The sequence below is a fragment of the Platalea leucorodia genome (genome assembly GCF_965183815.1).
Source record: "Platalea leucorodia genome assembly, chromosome: 3".
In the NCBI taxonomy this organism is placed as follows: domain Eukaryota; kingdom Metazoa; phylum Chordata; class Aves; order Pelecaniformes; family Threskiornithidae; genus Platalea; species Platalea leucorodia.
Genome location: NC_138825.1, coordinates 8767172 through 8789786, shown reverse-complemented (window position 1 = coordinate 8789786; position 22615 = coordinate 8767172). Strand labels below are relative to the sequence as shown.

The 22615-nt window shown below is 38.1% G+C and overlaps 1 protein-coding gene across 2 annotated transcripts in view; it reads left to right on the top strand.

Annotated features, from left to right (window-relative positions):
- Positions 1 to 22615, top strand: part of KIF16B (kinesin family member 16B) — a gene marked incomplete at its 3' end in the record, with an annotated part of 141114 nt that overhangs the window by 87742 nt on the left and 30757 nt on the right. Inside the window, exons 24-25 of one of the 2 annotated variants that reach the window (XM_082306684.1) lie at positions 6294 to 6416; positions 13586 to 13675. In XM_082306684.1, the coding sequence (XP_082162810.1) occupies positions 6294 to 6416; positions 13586 to 13675 (213 nt within the window). Of the gene's footprint in view, positions 1 to 93; positions 2272 to 6293; positions 6417 to 13585; positions 13676 to 22615 lie in introns of those variants that run through there. The other variant, XM_082306683.1, reaches the window with a different exon arrangement.

Below are 22615 nucleotides of genomic sequence, written 5' to 3'. Positions count from 1 at the left end.
ACTTAATCAAAATCAATCCTCGATTTAAGCAATATTCAAATCAGAAGGTTTTATAAAGACGTTTCTATTTTCTTCTTTTGAAATTTTTAACAGAAAAGTCAACAGTGGCAGCCACATGATGGCTTTCCATTTATGTCTAAAGATGGCAATTGTGCTTCTGAGTTGTGTGGAGCAAACGCAGGAGTAAGAGACCATAAGAGACAGAAGGAATATACAGAGATGTGGGATTTGTTTTCCAGTTCTGGAAGAATCTCCTTCCCTTTTACATCCGAGAAGGCATTTGAGAATGAAAGGAGTAATTCAGAACAAGAGAGCTTTGCTTGTCATTGTGACACTGAAAGTAGTTTCATTCACTCTAAAAATATTAATACTTTAAAGAGTAAGAATGTTCCTTATCAGAATGTTTTATCTACTTTACAAAGTCATGACTTAAATAATGCGGCTTATTCGCTCTGCAAGGTTGAAAATTTCAATCATTTTGATGATAAAATAATGACTTCTTGGGATTGTGACAGCTCAAGAACTGAATCTGATTGTTCCCACTTGAAGCAGTTGTCTCCTGCAGAATCCTTAATGGGTGCTAATGAGCAGGCTGGCTTTAACAGCATATCGTGCCTTCTCTTTTGTCAGTCTAATGTTCATTCTGAAATAAAAGCTTGTAAAGAAAACAGCCCACTTAAGACAGTGCACCCGACAATCGAAGACCAGTCTAGTAATTCTCAGCTTCCCTCCCCAAAAGGCTCTGATTTGATTTCTTTTAAGTCAATAGCTTCTCATTTTGGTGTGAGACCAGAACACACTTATGGTTTGGGATATCTTTTCAGTAAGCTTTCCTGCCTTTACAAAGACACCAGTAGTCAGCTGCTCAACAGTACGGTGGTTTCTAAACAAATTAAGGAGTTGGGAAGTCTGTGTGACAGAAGTGAGAGATGTGCACAAGCGGTATCATTAATAAAAAATCTGCCATTTATAAGGAACTTGCAAGTAAATGTATTCGTCAAATCAGATATGAATCAAGACATGTCCCACTCTACTGATGACGCCAAAGCTCATACTGAAAGTGTCATTCAGCCTGAATCCCCTGTGCAAGAGGCTATGACGATGTGTGTAAGCACAGAAATCTCTGATGCCTGTGTGAGAAAGCCCTCTGAAGGATTTGCATGCTGTTGTAAAAACGAAGAGCTGGAAAACAGTCTTGTGTTAAGACAGAAATTTGTGCATTTTCCTGATGTCTTTTTCAAGCTTCAGGTCTGTTCTCTGGAAAAAGTGCTGGAATTTTTGACCTATGCCTTACCTCAAATTTGTATTAGAATGGAGGAGTTGAAAGGTGTATATTGGCTCGCTGTTGGCACTTGCAAAAAACCTGATCCAGAACCTGCTTGCTTGCTTTTGTTCAGCTCCGTTCTGTATGTTGTTGTTTCGTCAGTCAAACAAGACGTCTGCCAGAGTTCTTTGGCAATGTTTCATGAAGTTCCCATCGTCACTATAAAGGAGATTCAAGTTGGCTTTGCTGGACAGAGTATCAGTCTTCTGTGTTCTGCTGAAGATGATTTACTCACAATATATACCTATAACAAACACTTCACTCAAAGAATTTGCCATGACATCATGAGCATTTTGATTTCTACAATGGATGATGCCGTTTATTTAAATCACCAGCTCTTGAAAGATGATTTGATGCAGATTTCACTTGACTGGACATCAGAAGTAAATGACTTAGTTTTTTCAAATGGAGTACGATTGTCCTGTAAATTCAGAACTCTATTAGCTGATCTGGCTTACTTACTCTATAAAAATATGGGAAATATTAAACCTTCATTAGGTGACATTCATGTACTGCTATATACCACAGTGAAAATAGACTGTGATAAGCAGACTGTGTATAGATCTCTAGTTCTTACAACTACTCATATAGGTCTCTTAAAGGAAAATAATGTCTTTTATGCTACACCTAACTTTTTGGATGCTTCATGCCAGCGATCACAATTTGACGGCCTTCAGTTGTACAGTTTGAATGATATCCGATGTGTAGTTTTGCCAGACAAAGAGAATTTCACAAAAATTGAGCTTGTGTTCTCTAGAAGGAGCAAGGTTGGATCTGATTCAGGAATTGGTTTTTCTAAATACTGTGAAAAAGAAATAAATACTCAACTGACTGTCATCCCATCAATTCTTCAAAGCAGTTTGCATATCCCTTCGGAAATCTGGAAATTAACATTCAGTTCAAGTGAAGAAGCCATTTGGCTAATTATGCATCTGACTAGGTGTTGAAATCCAAATACGTTTAGATACATTCAAAAGAAGAGGCTAATGAATATTGATAAATTTTTTTTTTTTTTTTTTTTAAATCAATAAGCAAAAGAATCCTTTGAGCCTGTTAGGGAATACTGTAGAGTGTGTACACACATCTTAGGAAAAATCACCCATCATTGAGGGTCTCTAATATGCTGTACATAAATTTCCTTGGGAAAGTGAGGAAATGAAATGTTTCTATCTTATGTAGTAGGTGGATCAAAACTATAATTACAGCTGTGCCTTCTGATTTCCATTTTGGCGGCTGTTTTTGGCTCCCTCCATCTCCTATCTGTCTTCATGAATGTCTTCTCCGTTCCTCCTGGATTGCCTTTTGCTTAATCTTTCTGAGTATCTTTGTTTTTCATGCTTCTCATCTGTTTCATGCCCTTGATCTCAATATTTCAAAACATCTGCAATATTTTTTTGTCTGAACTGTAAGGTGTGTTTAGGTTCCTATGGCACATTCATTGTATGCTCTTAATAATAAGGATGTTTATAGCTTTCATACTTACAGTTTTGGGAAGAATAGCATTGACAATTCTCTTCTGCTTTGGAGTTTTGCATTAAGAATTATTGCCCTCTTGCATTAAAGTTTGTCACAAGTGCAAAGGGAGTTGTGTTTTGGCTTATTCTAATCGTGTTCGCCGAGTTACCAGGAACTGATGGATTTGCCATATCACTTTTCCCCTGGTTTGCCCCCTTTGCCTAGAGCCAAGAGAGTGTAGACTGCGTGGAGGCAGTGAAACAGAACAAGGAAAATGCAGAGAACATCCAATACTCTTTTTAGATTTCCACCAGCCCTCCTTTTCTTGCAGGGAAGCAGTGCATGGCTTTGTTAAGTCATTCCTATTTATTTTGTCCAAGTAGTTAACTTGTACTCCCCCACAATAGACTAAGTCTTTGTGTTCCCTTGATGTGAGCGTTTAAGGAAAATGTGATGTGAAAATAAACCCAGTTGAAGGGTGTAAACAGACATTGGTTGTGCTTTAAATAGCATTTTGACCCTTGGTCATGCTACTATACCTGTGGCAAGACAAACATTTTTGGGGGTTTATCATCTGTGTACACATTTCTCATGCTGTTAAATGGATAGTTAGCAACTGGGGATACTGCCTGACGGATGGTGTAAATTTATCCCTGGAGTTCTCTGCATGCAATGTGCCCCTTTTTCTCCTTGCTTCCTAATGGGGTTGGTGATGCTGTGAGATTGCATCTCTTGCAGTCTCTTTAATATTACATTCCAAGAAATAATGGAACTATTGAACGTTAGTGAAAGACTTCCATTAGTCGAGGCTTGCCTTTACCTTAGTGCAACGTTATTCTTTACCCGTTACCCCTGTCACATGTTCAAATAATAAATAAACTGTTGTCTCCCATCGTTTGTTTCTTCCTTTGTAAAGGGAACTGAATACCTTTTGAATCCTGTTGCTTGAATGTGCCATCTGCCTTGTTTGAGGAAGATGGTCCTTGGCAGAAACAACAGTGGTATCTAATCTGAAATTCTAAATTCTCTAAGCATATTGCCAGTAGAGGTGCAATCTTCTACTAGACAGAGTTAGACTTCAGTCTCTCTACTAGTATAAGAACATTTCCCATTTGTTCTTACCATATGTTAAGACAGGATAATGTAATTCACGTGCGATTTAAAAAGAAATAACTTACATTGGATGGGGAAGTTGTGTCTGGAAGGATGAATGCTGATTTGGATAGAGAATTATGTGGTTTTTTTATCATAACAAAACTTTCTACTACCTTAAGAAAGTCCAAAGATGAGCAAAATGTGTCACGTTATTTTGAGGTATGGTTTTTGTTTTTAACAAAGAAAGGATAGACAAATATCTTGCAGAATATGGAGCAGGCAGAGTAGTTATGAGTTGGAGCGTAACCTCGTGCCAGTCCAGGTCAAGAGTGGCTCCCTCATTGACATCACCGAGGCATTTCTTCTGATGAAAGTTAACATTGAGTGGCACTGTTTGGGAGGACTGTCTTAATCACAGCTGTTAAATGACAGCAATCTCTGCAAATAATTCCTTTTCAGATTATACCCCAAAGCTTAAATATTTGTGCATGTTGTGTTCCAGATAACATGGTTTTCCTCTTCTGTATTTGTTTTCAAATCTAACTTGACGAATATTCTGCACTTTTATGAAAAAATGACTTCACATCAATATCTTTTATTCTACTGTAAATGAAACATAACATAATGATCGATGTTTATGACTATCAAAGCATTATTTAATGTATTAGGGTGTGTTTTCCCCAGTACTTTGTGTTTGAGGTTGTTTTCCTCTCCGACTATTAGCTGTTTGTAATAGTTCTCTGAAAATGACTGCCAATAAATTATGTGTTGACAGAGGTGGCTTTAAGAGTGACTTTATAGTTTTATTGTTGTTTTAAAACAGATGATATTATTGTCAAGGCAATGAACTCCTCTTTCCCCCAAGGAAAGAATTGCTTACATTTCTATGCTTGAGAAATGAGTTTAGTTGAAAAGCCAGTAACCTGGGGAGAAGTGAAAGAAGGGCAAAATGGAGAGGAGAAAATATTTGCTGTGTAAACAAAAGTCACTAAAAGTATTTTTCCATTCCAAAGCAAACTTTTTTGTATTTTCACTAAAAAAAGAAGTTTGTGGAAAACACCTAGATAAAGTCAGGTAACTGGAACTAAAATTTACTTTCTTTTGTATTTTCTTTTTCACTACTCTTAATGCTAACGTGAAGGGAAATGACAGTGGCATTTATAATTGACTAGTAATGAAATAACAGCCCTCCCTTCTCGATAGCCAGGTGAGGGTGCCAAAAAGCTGTCTGTAACAAGCAGCAGAGAGGCTTTTATGAATGAGTTTCAAACTTTTCTCCAGCTCTTACACAGTATCACGTGTACTGGGAGTCACCAAGAGTTGCTACAGAGAGACTAAATGTCAATGAGCAGAAGCGTAAGCCACATTCACGTGTGGGGATAGTGTTGGTCAAGGCTGAAGAATTTTGACCAAGCAACATGTCCTGTGGTAGTTGCTAAGGGATTGGAAATGAATGTTGAGAATACAGCATCACTAAGTACAAATATATAACATGGTCATAACTTTACAGTGATAGTTTTTCAATCTTTTTTTTTGTCACTAACTTGTCATGGTGCTGTTATTTTTGAAGTACAAGTTCATTAAGCTTTTCAGACTGAATACGTTCAATTGAGAAAGCGGAGGACTTCCTAAAAGGCAGTTTCTGTACTTATTCACTGTAAATGCTTATGCTACTTTTGGACACAAGCACTGCAAAGCATTAATCTTTTTTGCAAAAGTATTTTATTTTTGACATAACTTCAGAGTTACCGATTCCATCTGCTGTTAGTCAGAGGAATGTGCCCTCATTACAAATACCTTGTTAGACTTTTTTGTCAAGACCATGAACATTTATTATAGTTGAGTTTTCTGTTAATTGGAGGTGATTTAAAGAAAATAGTAGGAAACTGTTCTGACAGTGGGTTACTATGCTATCTATACCCTATTTAATTATAAAATGAGTTTGGATTTAGAAGTCTAAGATCTAGGCAATTTCTGAATTGCCTCAATCCCGTGCAGCTTTGCATGATACTGTAAAAAAGTTTGTTATATAAAGACCTACAAAAAGTATGGCTGGCTATGAAGGCTTGATTCATATGTTTACTTTTTTCAGAGGGTTAATACAAAGTCTTCTGCCTTCCCTTGTTTTTGATATCTAAGCTGAAAATGCCTTTTCAAAGAATAAGCAATGTTTTTGAAGACACTTCACCTCAATTTTTTCATGCATAACAAAATGCTAGGGCTTGCTTATAAAAGGTGATCCACTTTGTTTCCAAGTAATTCCTTCATTTTTGAAATAATTTCTGCCTCCTCCATGCTCTCTTTCCCTGCTCTTCTGGCCAAGAACATTTTCTCATTTTTAGTGAAGTTCTTTTCTTTCTTTCCTTATGTAGTGATTTTGGTTTTCCTTTGTTCTCCTTATTTGGTATGCACATGAAAGCGGATGGTCTGTCGTTCTCTGGGAGCAAATCCAGACGACCTAAAGGATCCAATTAAAATTAGCATTCCACGCTATGTCCTGTGTGGGCAGGGAAAGGATGAACACTATGAGTTTGAAATAAAGGTAAGTGTTTTTCAGTTGCTTCTTAACGTTTGGGTTCTCTGTGCACATGTTGCTTGCATTTGTACAACAGTAATGTCATAGTAGCAATAATAATAGAAAAATGCTTTTTGTTTAACACCAAATAGTTCCTAGTTTGCTCTCTCCAGCCGTCAGCGTGCACTGTGACAGCGTCACTGTGACAGCGTCACAGTTAGCAAAGATGAAAATGGCAACGTGAAATGAACCTGAGAATCTGCATATTCCAGAAATCACCTTACTAATCTCAAGGAAACATAGTTTTTGTTTCTGCTAACTGCAATTTTTGGTTCTGTCTCTTTCCGTTGTCTAAGTACTGCTAAGTAAGAGAGATTGTGAGAAGGCATGCACAATACAGGACACTATAAGGGCAGGTATTTTCCAAATGGATCGATTGTACAGAGGAGGTTGATGGTCAGACTCTTGTGGTGAGCAGTTCCAGATCCAGTGTCAAATAATTCAGTTGAAAGTGTTGCAGAGATGAGGATTAAATGTATCTTGGTTATAGGAAAGCCCTTTATTGAGATGTGAGTGTCAGGTATAGAAAATAATTAGACTTGAAATATTCACCTGCAATAATGAAAGCATAATTAAAGTATTCTTCACATATCCACAACAAAGGCTTGATTCCTTTCTGGCTCTCTTTGTTGTTCTGGTTCTTCCCACCTTGCTTTTCCAAGGTCTTGCTTCTCCAAACTGTTGTCTGCTTCCCCTCCATTCTAGTGGCTTCCTCAGTTGATTTTCTGTGCAGAAATGCTGGAAAAAATGCATATTCATTATGTTTCCTCTGGTACTAAGCCAGTGTTTTTTTCAAAGCAAGATGTGAAGTCTAATTGGAAATGTGCTCTCAGTGCATGTGGACATGTAGCATAACTGATGTACATGGCATCAGAGACAGAATTGGCAGCCGCCTTCATTGAATGTACTGCCAGATGCTTCAATAGCTGGTTTACGTTGGAGGAGTGACCTGCCCTCATGGTGTGCAGGACCGTGTTTGAACTGTGCTCACATTCTCTTTTGCAAAGGCTTTTATTAAGATGGGCAATCCTGGCTCTGTTTGAGCTAATTAAATTTTCATCTCGAGACACACTGCACAATTTGTGGATGGAATACCTGCTTTTGCCTTTTGAACTTTGAGTTTCCTGGGGCCAGCGAAAGCCTAGAGCCAAAGAGGTGCTGAGAGAAAAGTTAAGTGCATACAGAACTTCCCCAAGGACTGTTCTAGCTGCCAACTACTTTCAGCAGATGGGATTTACTAAACTGGGTAATGGTTAGTGAAGGTAAATCTGTAAAAAGGTATTTATTTATTTATTTATTTTTAGTAAATTGGTGGATTTCTTTTCCAAGTATTCTCCCTTCATCCCTAAAACCCCTGTAAAGCATCTGCAAGATCTTAGGATGAAGGGGCAGTTAAAGAGTATGTGCAGGAGGACTTGGACTTGCCTGGAAGGAAATGTAATAGAAGAAAAATGTTGGAAGGGGGTGGAATTTATAACCAGGAAAGAACAGGGTGCCCTGGCTAAGAGCAGCGTATATGGAATGGCTGTTCTCTTCTGTCGTACTTGCCAGTACCACCTCTTCTCTCTCTCTCTCTCCTGTGCTACTTCTAGGCTGCGTCTGAAAGAAACTGCTGCTTAAATAACTGCTTTGATGACGTTCAAAGCAAAGAAATGGATGACATATGGGGTAGGGAATGGGCTATCACTTTAATATCACTTTAATACACTTTAATAAGTGTATTCCATTGCTGTCAACTTAGAGCACTAAATATTTCTATTGAAGGTCCTATGGACCTTAATTTGGGGCAGTCTTTGGGATATTTCTTTTAGTCATTCCCTTAGATAAATTGATCAAATGCTTATGCTTTTTCCTTTGCTTCCAGGTCTCTATATGTCACAGGGGGTTGCTTTTGCTGTGGTCAGGATTTGGCTCCAAGCTACAGTCCACAGATTTTCCACAAACTTTTCTATTTTAAACCTTTGCCCTGCAGAGCTCCCAGCTCTACTTTGATCTGTATTAATCTTCAGCTGCTGTTACTTTTATTCTATGGGAAATCAGAATACATGGTATAGTGATTTTTTTGCCTTAAAAATCAGGAAAGTAGGAAGACAGGGTAGGGAGGAGAGAACGTGTACCTGTTTATTTCACCCCATCTTGATGGGTCAGGATACAATGTTAGTTGTTGAAATAATTCCTCATTTCAGCCTTACTTTAATTTGCTCGAGTTTATGTTCAGGTGATCTCATATCAGAATATGTGTCAGTCTTGGGGAAGGGCTGGGGCATTGTTAATCTCATTTCCTTTGCTAGTTCCCAAATAAGCTTTCTTCACCAAGGTTCCTCTTGCTCTTGGGAAGATGGGTAGCTGACTTATCCGCGTGTAACAGCACTTTGAAATCTGCCAAAGGGACAAGGGATGATTCAATTGAATGGTAAGACAGTCCCCAAACCTTTGAATCCTAGGTATCTCAGAAGTATTCTCCTCAGCAGATGTTTCTGGTCATTGTGTTTGTAGTTAAATCCCGGCATATTGCTGTATAGAGGAACAAATATAATAAATTTCTATATGTAATAAATATATGAATTTCTTCTTGTGACATGCAACTGTAAAGATTATTTCCTTTATATGTCAAAAGAGAGCGAGTGAGTTTCACTTTTCTTGGCAGCATTAAGGTCAGTTCATGAGTCTTTGAAGTCTAACATATCATCCAAAGATACTGTCTTGTAGTGCAGGTTCAGCATCTTGTCCATCTAGACGTATATAACTTTTGGGAATGCGCCAGCAAGGTGATCTGTCCACTCAGGTTCTTCCACTGGATGCAGATCCTGCTTTAAGATGTTGAGTGACTCCCATGAGACCCTATTGGAGAGAGTTCAAAATAGAAACCAAACCATACTTTATATTAGAGTTAAGATAGAACCTTCTACTTTTGCAGCAAGAGATGTCATGGAGGTGTTTGTGCTGGTCTGCTATTAGGTATTCAGTATTAATAGATACATTTCCACAAAAACTTCCAGTTGAGCAACAGTTTTATATGTTGTCTTTAAAGACGTGATGAAACAGTAGTAGCTTAATCAAGTCTAAACATATTTATGTTAGAGCAGAATTAGAGTACCAGAAAACTATTCTTGTATTCTCATCTTCCTTTCATGTTGTGATACGCAGAATATTCAGACAAGGCTGTGCTAGAAACAGCATGTGAGAAGAGCTTTTCCATCGGTAAGGCTGTTGGCATCTGTCACAGACAGTGCCTGTGGTTGCAGGCCGCACCTATGGAGGAGCAGCGAGGCAGCAAGGAAGGGCAAACTCCAGCTCACATAAAGGCACACAGGGTCTCCCAAGAGCAGGGGATGGAAGCAAAGCCTGGAATCAAGCACAGCCCTGCAAGGGATCCTCTGACAAGAGGAAAAGTTGTAGATAAGCCTTCTCATTTTTATTCAACTTTCCCTAGTTGTTCTGAGTTGTTCTCATTTTATTTATCTCATTTTATTTATCCTGTTTATCTTGTTTTATTTATCCTGTTTGATATTCTTTCAAAACTGTCTTTTTCTTCTGTTTCAAAGCCTTCCAGTCATCTCTGATGATTTCTCTGTAGGAGAAGGCCCAGGCAGATGCACCCCAAAGCAGTGCTTTTCTCCAGGTCTGGTCACAGTTCTGTTCAGCCAAGTGCTGTGGTGGGCCTGCTCAAAATGTCCATGTTTCTGTCCAACTTTCTTTCTGAGCTCAGTGAGCTATTGCAGAATTGGAGTAAAACAGAAGCAGTGCTCATTGATAGTTCTTAAAGAAAATGATGCATGCCCCATCTCTGCCTACATTAGAAAAAAGAAGCAGCCCAATCTTCCCTCAACTCTATCAGATTAATACCCTCAATAGTGAATAAAAAAAGGTTCCAAGAAATTTTTAAGCAAGTTTTAGCTTTTCAGATGCTGTATTCATAGACAGTGTGAGGAACGGATTCAACAAGGGCCGTTTGGAGAAATATGAATTCTCACAATTGCTGTAGACAGTTTAACCAGCCCAGATAAGTAAGGTGGGCATGTTCTGTTCTTTCTGGTTGCTTCAGAATCAGGTGGAATATTTCTTTCTCTCCCTCCCTGCCCCCCGCTATGCTTTTACTTCTATTTCTGTGGGGCAGAAGGGGAACAAATTCTGTGATATGCTTTACAGTGAAATAAGTTGAAAATGTTTGTTAGGTTATTTTCTGTCAGTCATCATGCAGAAGAAAAGTTAAGGAGACAGGACTGTAGTATGTCCTTTCAAATTTGTAAGTTTTACATAGGCAATGGTGTGCTTGGATAAAAAAAAGTCACAATTCTGAGGCAAGTCTAGAATCACATAAGTACCCATGTAAGAATATTTTGAAAATCTGTCTTACAGATTTATTCAACCATGTATTTTTTATTAAGAAAATATTTTAACTACTATGTTAGCAAATTACAAGTAAAAAGTAAAGGGCTTTTCCAATTTGCTTTACTTGCTACTGTTCAAAACATCTGCATATGTCTCAGTCCCATATGTACAGAGCCTATATATTCTGTCATACAGGTTTTTTAAATGGGGGAAAAGAATCCCAGCCCAAACTGGTTGGATTAGCTGTAGAAGCAAAAGGCCCTGTTCTGGAAATGCAGGTGCACTGTAATTCTCGTATTGATCCTAATAACATTATTGTTGAGCTTTGGGGACCAGTTAAGATTTGAATTCATTTTCCAATAATATCAGCAGTAACAACAATAAAATTTTGCAATGCATTACTTGCTAGTCTCATTACAAGAATTAGGAAGGCAAACGAAGAGGATGAGAGGGACCGAGGTCAGGTCAGGCCAAGCCACCAGGGAATGCTCTAGACAAAATCCTTCAGTTCTTAGGCAGCACAGACAGATACGGCTTTGCTGTTTTCCTTCCTGTCCATCTCTAACAAGTTGTTTATTAAAGTTTGTAGAAGAAAGCTAGTAAATAATTGGCTGCAGGCAATTTGATTTGGTGCAGTTTGGTACCACCCTATCACCTAGACAGCTGTCAGATGCACAGCCAACAACTTGATTGGCAAGCTGACATACGTGCTCTTCCCCGGGCTGTGTAGCTGGATGCTTCTGTGTTCTGGATGCTTTGTGCTAGGTTGTTCCCCTAAAGGCATGCGTCTGTGAAAACCCTAAGGGAAAAAGAGGTCACTTTTGAATTAACATCATGTACAAATGAAATTATCGCAGCAAAATTTCACAAGTCAGAAATACTAAAATACAGAAATAAATCAAAAAGAAAGCAGAAATAAGTAACATCTTTATTTTATGATTATCCATTGCATTCTAATGTTCACTTGAACATTTAAATCACAAAGCCCTTAAAGTAATTATTCAGAACAAAATGGTTAATTGGTTAATCAACATCAGTGTAACATGCATATTCCTGAATAGTTCCTTTTTTTTTTAGTTAAACCTGCCTCTGCATGTTAAATCCATTCACCTGATTTGTAAAGTTTGAGACACTGCTAATATATTGAGGGAGGGCAACTGCAAGAATATTTTTTAATGAAGAAATGCAATCCATCATGCAGATGTCCTGGTAACAGTCAAGCTTATTGGTGGCATGAAAGATGAATTTTATCAGAAATAATGAATTTGCATTGTGGGGATGTGTTAGAAGAACCTACGTTTTAATATCTGTGAAAAGTATTGAGAAGGCCCATTTTATTTACTTACATCTTTTAGTTAAAAATAGAGGTAAAAATAGGGGAAAAAAAAAAACCCAAACCTGGTTCCTGATGGTGTGTGAGACACACCATAATTTTTGGTTTCCAAAACACTTCCCTCGGTTTCCCTGTTCTGTGTACGCCAGCAAAGGCAGCGGGGCTGGGAAGGGTGGACCAGAGGTGAGCTGGTTGTGAGCATGAGGTGGCAGTTGTCAACAGCGGTGCTTGGATGGTGGCTTCCTCTGGCTTTATTGCCCTGGTTTCCTTTTCTCCTACTCAGTTGCCCTGCTCTGTTGTGACTTTCTGTCGCTCTGTAACTTTCTGATACGCTCGGTAGCGAGGGATCTACTCGTTCGTTTTAGGAGTCACCTTAGGATTAAAAGCCAAGCCTGTGTCTTTGTGAAATGCATTTTATGAAAACGCTTATTTTTGATCTTCATGCATAAATTCATAGCTAGACAAAGGCAATATCACATATTAGGCCTGTAAGATTAAGAAAGCAACAGTCTTTTTGGGTTTAGGCAATGCCAGTTGGCTTTCTCCAGCTATACTAGTCGATGTAGAAAAGTGCCCCCTCTCCCTGCAGCATTGCTTCTTGGTAGCCTTGGATCACCAGAGCTACAGAAAGACTTCACTGTCAAATCAAAGGCTCCGGTCATAGCACTTTTATGTCCCACTACAAATGTCTTTCATTTCACCTGACTTCAGGCAGTGAAAATTTTTTTTTTCCCTGAAATTTGTGCTGGTTTCTCAGTTCCAGCGAGGATTTTGTGAATAACGGATGGTAAGGTGGGATTGCCCTCTCTCTTTGCTCCTGTTGCTATGCGCTTTACTGACAGGAGCAATTCTGTTGATTTTAATGAAATTTCATGTATAAATGGGATGTTCATCAACATATGGATGACACAGGCACAGAGTGTTTTAAAGGAGTATCTTCTACTAAAAGCTGGGATATATAATTTTTTACCCTACAAATTGGAATCCCATTCTATGTGATAATGAACTCTGTGTGTCCGAGAAACATGCATTTATTATTTGTGTGTGTATCTGTGTGTGTGTGTTTGTGTATATGAGAATGTATACATTTCTATGAATGTATAGAGAGGCTACGCTATGCTTGTGCTGGGTGTTATTCGTTTCTTAATGGAACTGATTGTAATGCTGTGAGCTGCATAGCTGCACCAAGGAATGAGTGGGGATACTTTAATGTGTTTATAGCCTTGTCAAACCACTCCGGAATAAGAAATAAATGCATTCAGTTTTTTTGCTTTGCAGTCAGTGCTCCTTATTAAATACAGTTCTGTCACTGTAATGAAAGAAAAATTAAGTAAACCTATAAAAGCTTATAAATTTAAGGGAATGAAGAATTGCCTGTTTTAATCTCATAACCTTGTATACTGCATGGTTTTTAGTGTTACGCATTGTGTGGTTTTACTTCTGTTTCTTCTTTTTATATTGGCTGATATAGATAACAGTCCTGGATGAGACATGGACAGTATTCAGGCGGTACAGTCGTTTTCGGGAAATGCATAAAACTTTAAAACTGAAGTACCCAGAGGTAAGTTTTGGTAAAACTTCTTTTACAGAAAAGGGTGGAGGTAGAGACTTGAAAATAAGTTTTCTGAAAGATGTTTACTCAAAACCAATATTCCCCTCAGGCGTGTGCTTCTAGTAAGACTGGCAAGCCCTTCAGCAGTTTAAAGCTCCGAGGCTGCTAGGTACAGGATGGATGTTTCATGCTGTTGCTACAGTGAAACTGCGACTCCGTGTGTTGCCTCTAGCCATTAATTCCCTTTACTGCTGACTGGCAGCGTTCCCTGGAGGGTGCTCTTTTGTTCATTGCAAGGTACTTGCAGTCAGATCATGTCATCCTGACAACTCCTCATTTAAAAGAAGAGCGTTGTTCCACAGATACCCTTTTGTAATAGTGGCTTCCAGGTTTCTGCAAAATGGAAAATTGATCTTTCTGGCCACCTCGGAGACTCTGGGCATGGAGGATATGAGGAGCTGTGCCTGACAGAGCTTTAGTTCATTGGAGTGAGTGTCTGTAGAATTACAGTTCTTGGTTTCCACATCTAACTTTTAATTATTAACATTTTGCTTCCTTTCTACTTGTTCCCTTGGATATTAGAAGAAGTAAATCATTCAAGCAATTGAAGTGATCCTGATTTGAGAGTTAGCACAAGTAAAGAAGCCTGGGCCATATATTCATGGGCAATATATTAAAAAATATTAATATGTTCAAGAAAGAGAAAGATGCAATAGTGTGCAAATGCTTTGTTGGTCTTCATTGACGTATTCTTTAAGCTAAAAACTAATTGAGCATGGAAAGACCTTGTGTTTTCAAGGGTAAAATATGTAGATCTGTGTTTGGTGGAGGTTCTGGGACTTAAGACCCATTCCAAAACAGTATGAAAAACAGAAATTGAAACTACCATGCACCAAATATCTAATGGAAAGCTTACAAAAAAACCCAAACAAACAAAAAAACAGAGAGAGAGAGAGAGAGAGAGAGAGAGAGAATTAGGTCATCTTTTCTGATTGTCAGAAAATTTTAAAAGGTAAAGATGAGTTTTGAATGGAAAATTGAAATGTTCTCTTTCCACAAATGCTTTTAGCAATATTACTTGTGAATGAACATCAGTATCGTACTTTTGATTTGAATGAATTGCCATTTCCTCTTGGATGTTGGAGTTGTAGTCTGTTGACAGTAATATCCTAATTACACCTAACTCTTGAAAAAGCAGCCAGGCAGTCATCCAGTTGAAATAAAAAAGGGCCACCCGAATCCCTCTGCAGATGATCTTCCTCATTTAGGAAAATGTGTTCGAGTGGCCTTCTTCAGAGTCTTATTGGTCCTGACAGTACCTTGAGGAGCAATTGAATTTGGCTTTTACAGTTATGTCAGAGGGAGAGCAGCTGCTTTGTAGTCTGTAGTAATCAGGTTCAGGAGGAATCTGGTGTTCTTAAAGCCATTATTAAAATGTCCTGTGTGCTGCAGCATATTAATGTCACTTTTTTTCATCAAGCATTTGTGACTCACAGTACAAATTTAGGCTTTTTTGGTGTCACAGGAGGGAGTGGGGTTTTTCTGGGGTTTTTTTGTTTGTTTGTTTGTTTGCTTGTTTTGAAGAACCATTAGAACATAGGAGTGGTATTACTAGGTCAAAATGAAGTCCCGCATCCAAGAGCATACAACTGAGAAAAAAATCCCAGCCCAGAGCAAAGGTGCATAGTTTTCTTTGTCTTGGAGTCTTCCCAGCTGAAGTTGTTTTCATTGTAATTAGTAGTTCATGATTAGTGTTTTTCCTGTGGATTCTATCTATATTTACCATTCTCTACACCACTCACTTTGTAGGTATCCTATCAGCAAAAGAAAATTGCCTATATATATGTATATATATATTTTTTTTTTAAGCTTCTTCCCTCTGTTTGTGGTCATGCTTGCAAGGTCAATACATTCTCTAGTTTAATGTGCCAGTTTGCTTCTTATTGGCACTTGTGTGTTGCCATATGTCTGTGTCTTAGGTAAACTTATTGAGATTCACATCTAGTACATTAATGGAATTATTGGTTTAACTATGCAGATGAATAAATTTATAATTTCCACATAGGAAACTCATTATAGTATGTTTTATTAAGTTATCTGTTTCCTTCTCAAGAATTTTTGTAAGTCGTGGCAAATCCTAAGTCTTACAAGTTTGCCAATATCACTTTCCCTAAAATATCATTCTCTTTGGAGAAGCATAGTAATGTGTTTTGCCTTCTAATATACTTGAAAGAAATGTTTAGTCATGTTACTTTCTGAAACAATAGATCTATAGCTTTAGTAGTATCTTCTTCCAGCCTTTATCAAGCCTTCACCTCACAACAACCTTCAATAAATTATCAGTGAGGCTCAAGTATGTGTATCTTTGCTAAGTACAAAGCACACTAAAGTTCAAGAGAAGCGAGATAAGCATTTGATCGTGTAATCTGCTGCTTTTAGATAGGTACTGTCACTTAAGTACCTGTTTTGGAAGCCCTTGCAGCAAATGATGTTGTCTTCTCTATTTTACATAGTACCAGCTGTTGTGTTGTGTTCACTCCCTCTTTCAGACTTAAGGCACCTCAAGGAAACAAAGTTTGTGGGCAGAAGAAACCTAGCTGATAGCAGTTGGCTGCTTCTACTCATCAGCATTTCTACAAACTACTGTGTCCTTGTTTATCAGAGGGGAAGAGCACGTTGTGATGGATGAAACACATAATATCACACGCTGCAGTAAAGATTTGGTGTTTGTTTTCTTTGAAGGAATTTAATTATCAATGTTACATATGTGAATGATCGATGGCTTCCCGTATTTTTACCTTTATTTAAAATAGCCTTAATTTATGGTAATTTTGGATTAGTTTTGCAACGTGAGTAGGAGTTCAGTTTGGTAAATTGAAAATCATCTGTCTGCTTCTGCTCGTCTGTCATTGACCTAATTTGGGATTCACCGTGATGCTAAAATGCATTTTAATACCAAACTTGGCAAAGTTGTGTCCTTACTGTATATTATTCCAAAGAAACTTGATCCTTAAAAGCAATGTTATCAGAACCCATCAGAGTTAAATCTTATTTTGCATAGTTCACCTTCCAACTCTAAATTAATATTTATAATGAGCAGCGAAAATACTGTGGACGTGTTTAATGTATGAGTGTCCTGCTTTTAGAAGTGAACTTTACAGCTCATTAGTTGCTCAGCTCTGAGTTACTACATCAGTATTTTAATAATTTGCTGATCTTGCATTTCGTGTTGCTGCCACTGAATTCCCAAAGGAATGTATTGGCAAACTGATTTATTGGGAAAGTTTAAAAAAAAAAAAAAAAAAAAGTATCTTTTTCAGAAGCAGACACTGTCTAATGTCTTCCAGTCTTACAATATGCCATATATTTTATATACCTGCATGTTTCTTCTAATGTAATTAAGTGGCTGCTGACAACTGGATGTCTAACCGAAATGTGTCACATGCAAATTTTGAAAGACTGAAGAAGCTGCAGCAGGGTGAGATTGTGCCAGAGGCAGATAAGTACCGGCATTTTAACAGTGCCTGTTTTTTTTTTAGGTCTCCGTGATTGTCATTTGCCCAGCTTCAGCTTTCTTATGCTGCTAGATTGTTAATGACTCTCTTACTATTTTTGGAATTTTAATTAAGACCGTACTTGGCTTTCAGTTGCAGCAGTCTCTGTAATGAATATACTTTTTGTTTGTCATTAGTCAGAAACAGGAGCAAATGGGCTCTTTAATAGGGAAGTGAGAACTTTCAGAGTAAGATTCTCCTTTTTTTTTCCTCCTTCTTCATCTTTTCCTATCAGTTCATGGTTTTGAAATATTACCGGGGTGCTGATTTCTGCAGAAAACCTCCCCTTGCTGATCCCCATCTTGCTGTGAGGGAAAACTCGCTCTCCCATCTCTGTTAGTTCAGCAAGTTTGAGGGATGCACTGTTGCGATGACTGGTGCTCTCCTCTTCTTACCACTTTCTTGTCTCTTCTCTCTTTCAAAGGAGAGCAGAAGAACAGTTGTCTATTTGTCTTTCCCTACCCGAATCCAAAGTTTATGAAGTCCCTCATCCGTGGGGATGTCCTTAATCTTCTTGCATCCAGGTGTCTCGGCCAGGTTTGTGGGGCTTTCGCTGTAGGCTCTGCTTATGGAGTTGCCTGTCAAATCTTCTTGAAACCTCTTGCTGTGTGCATAAAAATCTCTACATGGAGTTAAGGGAAGCACCTACAGTTGAGGCATTTTTATTACTAATAATGATTCTCCACTTAAAATATTAATAAATCCATAGAGAGCTGCCAAAGAGAAGCTAAAAGGTACGCTTGCATTTATAGATTTGTTCATGGAGATAGGGACATATGTGTGTAGGCCAGATTTCTGCTGGAGTGCTAAAGCCATCAACTTCTAGCTTATTTAACAGAATGTAATAATTTGTATATTTGTGTTCGATATATGGGTTCTGTATATAAATATATTGTATCTTTCACAGTCTAAAGCACAAAAGGACTGTTTATAATTATTAAAGAATTTTAGGTTGTAATTGAGCCAGCTTCCCTTCCACACGTCTGGTTTTTGTCATCTTACATGACTGAAAGGATGCATAATATCCATATCTGAAACAGCAGGAACATCTATGTAAACCAAAACCTTCCAGCTAAAGTTACCAGGTGATCTGCCTCTGCCCCCATCTGCTACTCCCACTGGGGGAATGAGTGTGCGCGATATATTGCAGTAACACATCAATGTCATGAATCTTGGAGGTTACGATTAGAGACTGTTGCTTGGATGACAGGGTTTTTCAGGTACATTAAGTATTGGACAGTAAAGATTGTGTTTTATAACCATTAGGAAAAAATGCTGTTTGGTTTCCACTTTTTTTTTTTGTCTAGTGTTCTGGAGGAAAACCTCTCATCGGTGGTGTCGATGAGAGTCATATATTCCTTCTTTTTATTTCTGAAGATAATATCCTTTGCTTATCAGAAATCTCTTTGACGGTGTATCATTCTTGTTTGAGTGAACTCAAGGCTCTTGTCAACTGGAGGAGTTAGCAGGCTGCTCTTTGCTTTGCAGACCTGCAAGAATTGCATGAAACTCGAGTCTTTCAGAAATAGTATGTGAATGTTTTTGAATATATATTGAATTCAGAACAATTGTTGCAATCTTATTTAAAAAAAAAAATTCAATATTTCAGGTTTTTCAAAAGGCAAAGTAGTCTGTCCATTGGACACTGGAAGTGTTTTGTATCTCAGAGAAGAGATGGAAGAAATACGTTGTATCTCAGTGAAGCCAGTTCTTGTTTCATCCATCCATACTGCCCGCAGCCACACAACTTTATGTATATGTTTGCTATTAAAATATGACAGTAGTTTTGTAATCCTTTCCTAAGTTGTTTTTAGGCTCTTTGCTAGTACCATTTATGGTTTAGGAGTAATTCAGCTCTGTAATGATGAATGAAGAGGCATGAGCTGTTCATTTAACCACCACTGACTGATCTTGCTGTCCTTTCCTTTCGCCTCCATGCTCCTCTTTCGGGTGACTGCCAGGGAAGGATCTCCGTTTTCTTTTTAAATGGTCCGTACATCTGGTGCTCTTGATAAGTAATACATGGAAGAAATCTTCAACACGAAATGCTGGCACAGATAATGGTGAAGGGATGAGTTTGAGGTGAAGCTATTAATTTTAGGAGAGCATCCTTGGATTCTGGAAGAGATTCTCTCCGGGATCACTGTCCAGGATCACTGACAGAGAAATGCAATTTTTTACTAACTTTCAAGACATGGTTGGTAGAGGTTTGGGGATTTTTATCCTCCCCTCTGTAGTCTCAAGGATAATTAGGCAATTTCTGTGTATTTATGTAATTGTTAAATTATTTTTAAAAGTCTTAGAGATGCAGAGTTCTCCCTCCTAAGGAGGAATACAAATAGAGAAATTAATTCAGGAACAGAACGGTAAGGCAGCAGACTTGTGCAGAGCACTTAGGACAGCACTGCGGCTGGGATCTTGGCTGTCTGGCTGCTCCGATTTTGGTTTGTAACTGTGCAGCTGTAGCGTTTCATTAAATGTAAAATTTGTGTTAATCTCCTGGGATTACTTTGAAAGGAAAGGATGAGGAAGCAATAACGTTGAGGTACTTGGCTTGCAGGGCTGGCGAGCCAGTTGCCATGTAACTGTTGAGCTTCTGGAGCTTAGGAGCTGCTTTGGCAGCAGAAGTCGAAAGCTTGTTGCATCAGAGCTGGCCAGCCTGAAGCTCTGCTGGTTTTACCATTGGATTTTCTCATTTACTGGCATCAGTAACTGTATATTTAATTAATGTATAAGATTTAGGTAGTATGCTCATATTGAATGCAAAGTTCTGGACCTTTGGATGCTCCTAGTGTTCAATTGTAAGTAGTGTAAAGCACTGTAGCTGTAAGTAATTGTAACTAAAAACTTCTGAGACGATATTTAAAACGAGTTTGTTCTGAAACATTCAGTGCTTATATGAAAGCCTTGATCCTGTGGTGAGCAAAGTCCTAATCCATTCACAAGTTCAGTGTTTGTTGAGATTTATGTTTAGAAGCTCTTGTGACCAAGAAGCAATTTAAATCACGGGTTACAGTGCTAGAGAGAGCAGGGTGTAGCATATAGTAATGAACATGATGGTACAAATCTTGGTACAAATGCTATCTCATTATTTTAGAAAGTTTAGGTTTGTCTGTATATGGATTCTTAATTCAGGTTCTTTTAGCCTCTAGGAAGTCCACGACCCTTAGTGAGCATAGTCTATGACAATAATTTAAGATTTATTTCTGTATTTGAAAATTTAATCCAATGAAGAAATAAACTCATTGATATGTTCTGCCTGGACTGGAAGGATGTTTCTTCATATTAACTAGCAAATTCGGATAATTTTTTTTTAAATAATCAAGAATATGTACTGCAGTTTTGTTTTTATACAACAGAAAAACATAATAAGAGTAACAAATTTAATATGACAACCTTAGGACAAACACCAAGAATGCATGAACAGTCTAAAAGCTTTTGTTTTGCTGGAAACTGTACATTTGGGCACAGATTAAAATGAAAATTGTTTGCAGCATTGATGTGCTTGTAAATAGCAAATGCCATGATGTGTATTAAAATAATACCTCTGGCAGAATTATAAGTATATAGAAAAGCATTTAGAAAATAGTTTTTGAAATATAAATCCTAAACTAAAGTCAGACCTTAATTTTTGCTTTCTAGCCTGGAACTTCGTTAGCCTTAGTAATATATTTTTCCATAAATATTGAAAGCAAAAAAAAAAGTAGTAATTTTTAGAATCTATAACTGTATGTAAACCTTATAATACTATTATGCAAGCATGTGATTATAGCCTTCACCTTCATTCAGTACAAATTACAGTAATTGTGGTATAGGTAATTTTAACATTCATATTCTTGTCACCTATAACAGTCAGGAAGTACACACACAGGAGGGATATTTTGTCACATACACGTTCCCAGCTCCCATTCCTAATTATATTATGTTCAGAGCATTCTGAAAGCCTGCAGGTTTATATACGTAGTACTTCCCTATCAGCTTTAGTTTGCCACTAGCTACAGAAGTGATTTAAGAGGTAGATCCCTAAATGCTTCAGCTGGCCTTTCTTTCTGCAGCACGAGGCTTTTGGCTGCTGCTATTTTTAAAAGAAATTTTAGGACTTTACTCAGTACATCAGTCTACAAATGATCAGGAGAATTTGTTCCCATAAGTAAAGTGTGAAAAACATCGCTGCTAACCGTATCATGTAGTTCAGCGCAATTTCGATTACGGGGAATTGTGTTTATTCCATGTGGTCCCTCTGAATTCATAGTTGCTAACCAGGACTGGAGCATCTGAGACACAGCAAACCCCCTGGCATATTTGCTTCCAGCATAATCCTCAATTCCCAATCTATTTCTAGTGGGAAAATGAATTCAGTGTGTGAATTTCTCGTCGTAAAACTGAATCTGAATGTGTAAGAGCCTTGTGAAAGCCTGGCTTTGGGATTAGTTTCTGATTATTTTTGTTTTGCGAGCTAGATTTGTGCAGCAGTTTTCTTGGCTTGGTATGGGCAATTCTGCAGAAATACAGTTTCTATCCCTTCTCCTTCCACTTCTTCTCTCCTGTGTTTTGGTCGATGATGAGGCCTGGTGTTTTTGGTCTGTCCTGAGTAGCTAGTGAAACCTGTGAGTTTCCAAAGGGTTCTCTGGGAAAATACCGTTAGCTTTATAGGTCTTCTGATAAATTCATCACGAGACAAGATTAACTGGCAGGCAGACATCAAATGCCAGGTTTCATTGATTGTGCTGTGCAGAAGTCTTATACATTAGTAATGCAGAAATTGAAAAAAGAAGCGCTTGGAGTGAGGTGAGTCCTTCATCTCATAATTCACGAACCATTTGACAGAATAATTGCTTTGATTATTTGATAATCGGATTTTCAAGGCTCTGCTCAATTATCTAGTGAATTTGCATGATATCAAAATATTCATGTTGTGTTATCAGTAAAATAGTTTCAGATGGATAACAGCTGTCTGCAAGAGTGGAATGCCTCTGAGAAGAAATATTCTTGGACAATGTAACTTGAGGTTTAGGTGCTCGCTGAGACTCAGCTGTTTCTTAGCTGCTCCTAACTGGCTGTGGGCTTGGGGAACGTCTTAGGCTGCAATCCCGTGTCTCCATTTTCTTCCTGCTTAGTGAAAGGCAGAGGGAAGGATTGGAGTTTTTGCTGTTGCTTTCTTTTTTTAATGATTGCCTGGCTTTGGAGGACTTTAAGACTTGTGCTCCATTAATCATTAGCTGTTATTGACAGTCTCGCTGTCTTCTAAGGGTTCTGTGAAGAGCAGCTTGTTCTCACTGTGTTGGTCAGGGATATGCTGCTAGATTAAGTAGACTTTTCAAGTCAAATCCTTTGGTTTCAGTTGATTTACAATACGATGACCCAGCTGTATCTCTAGTTTTTGTGAAAATACCCA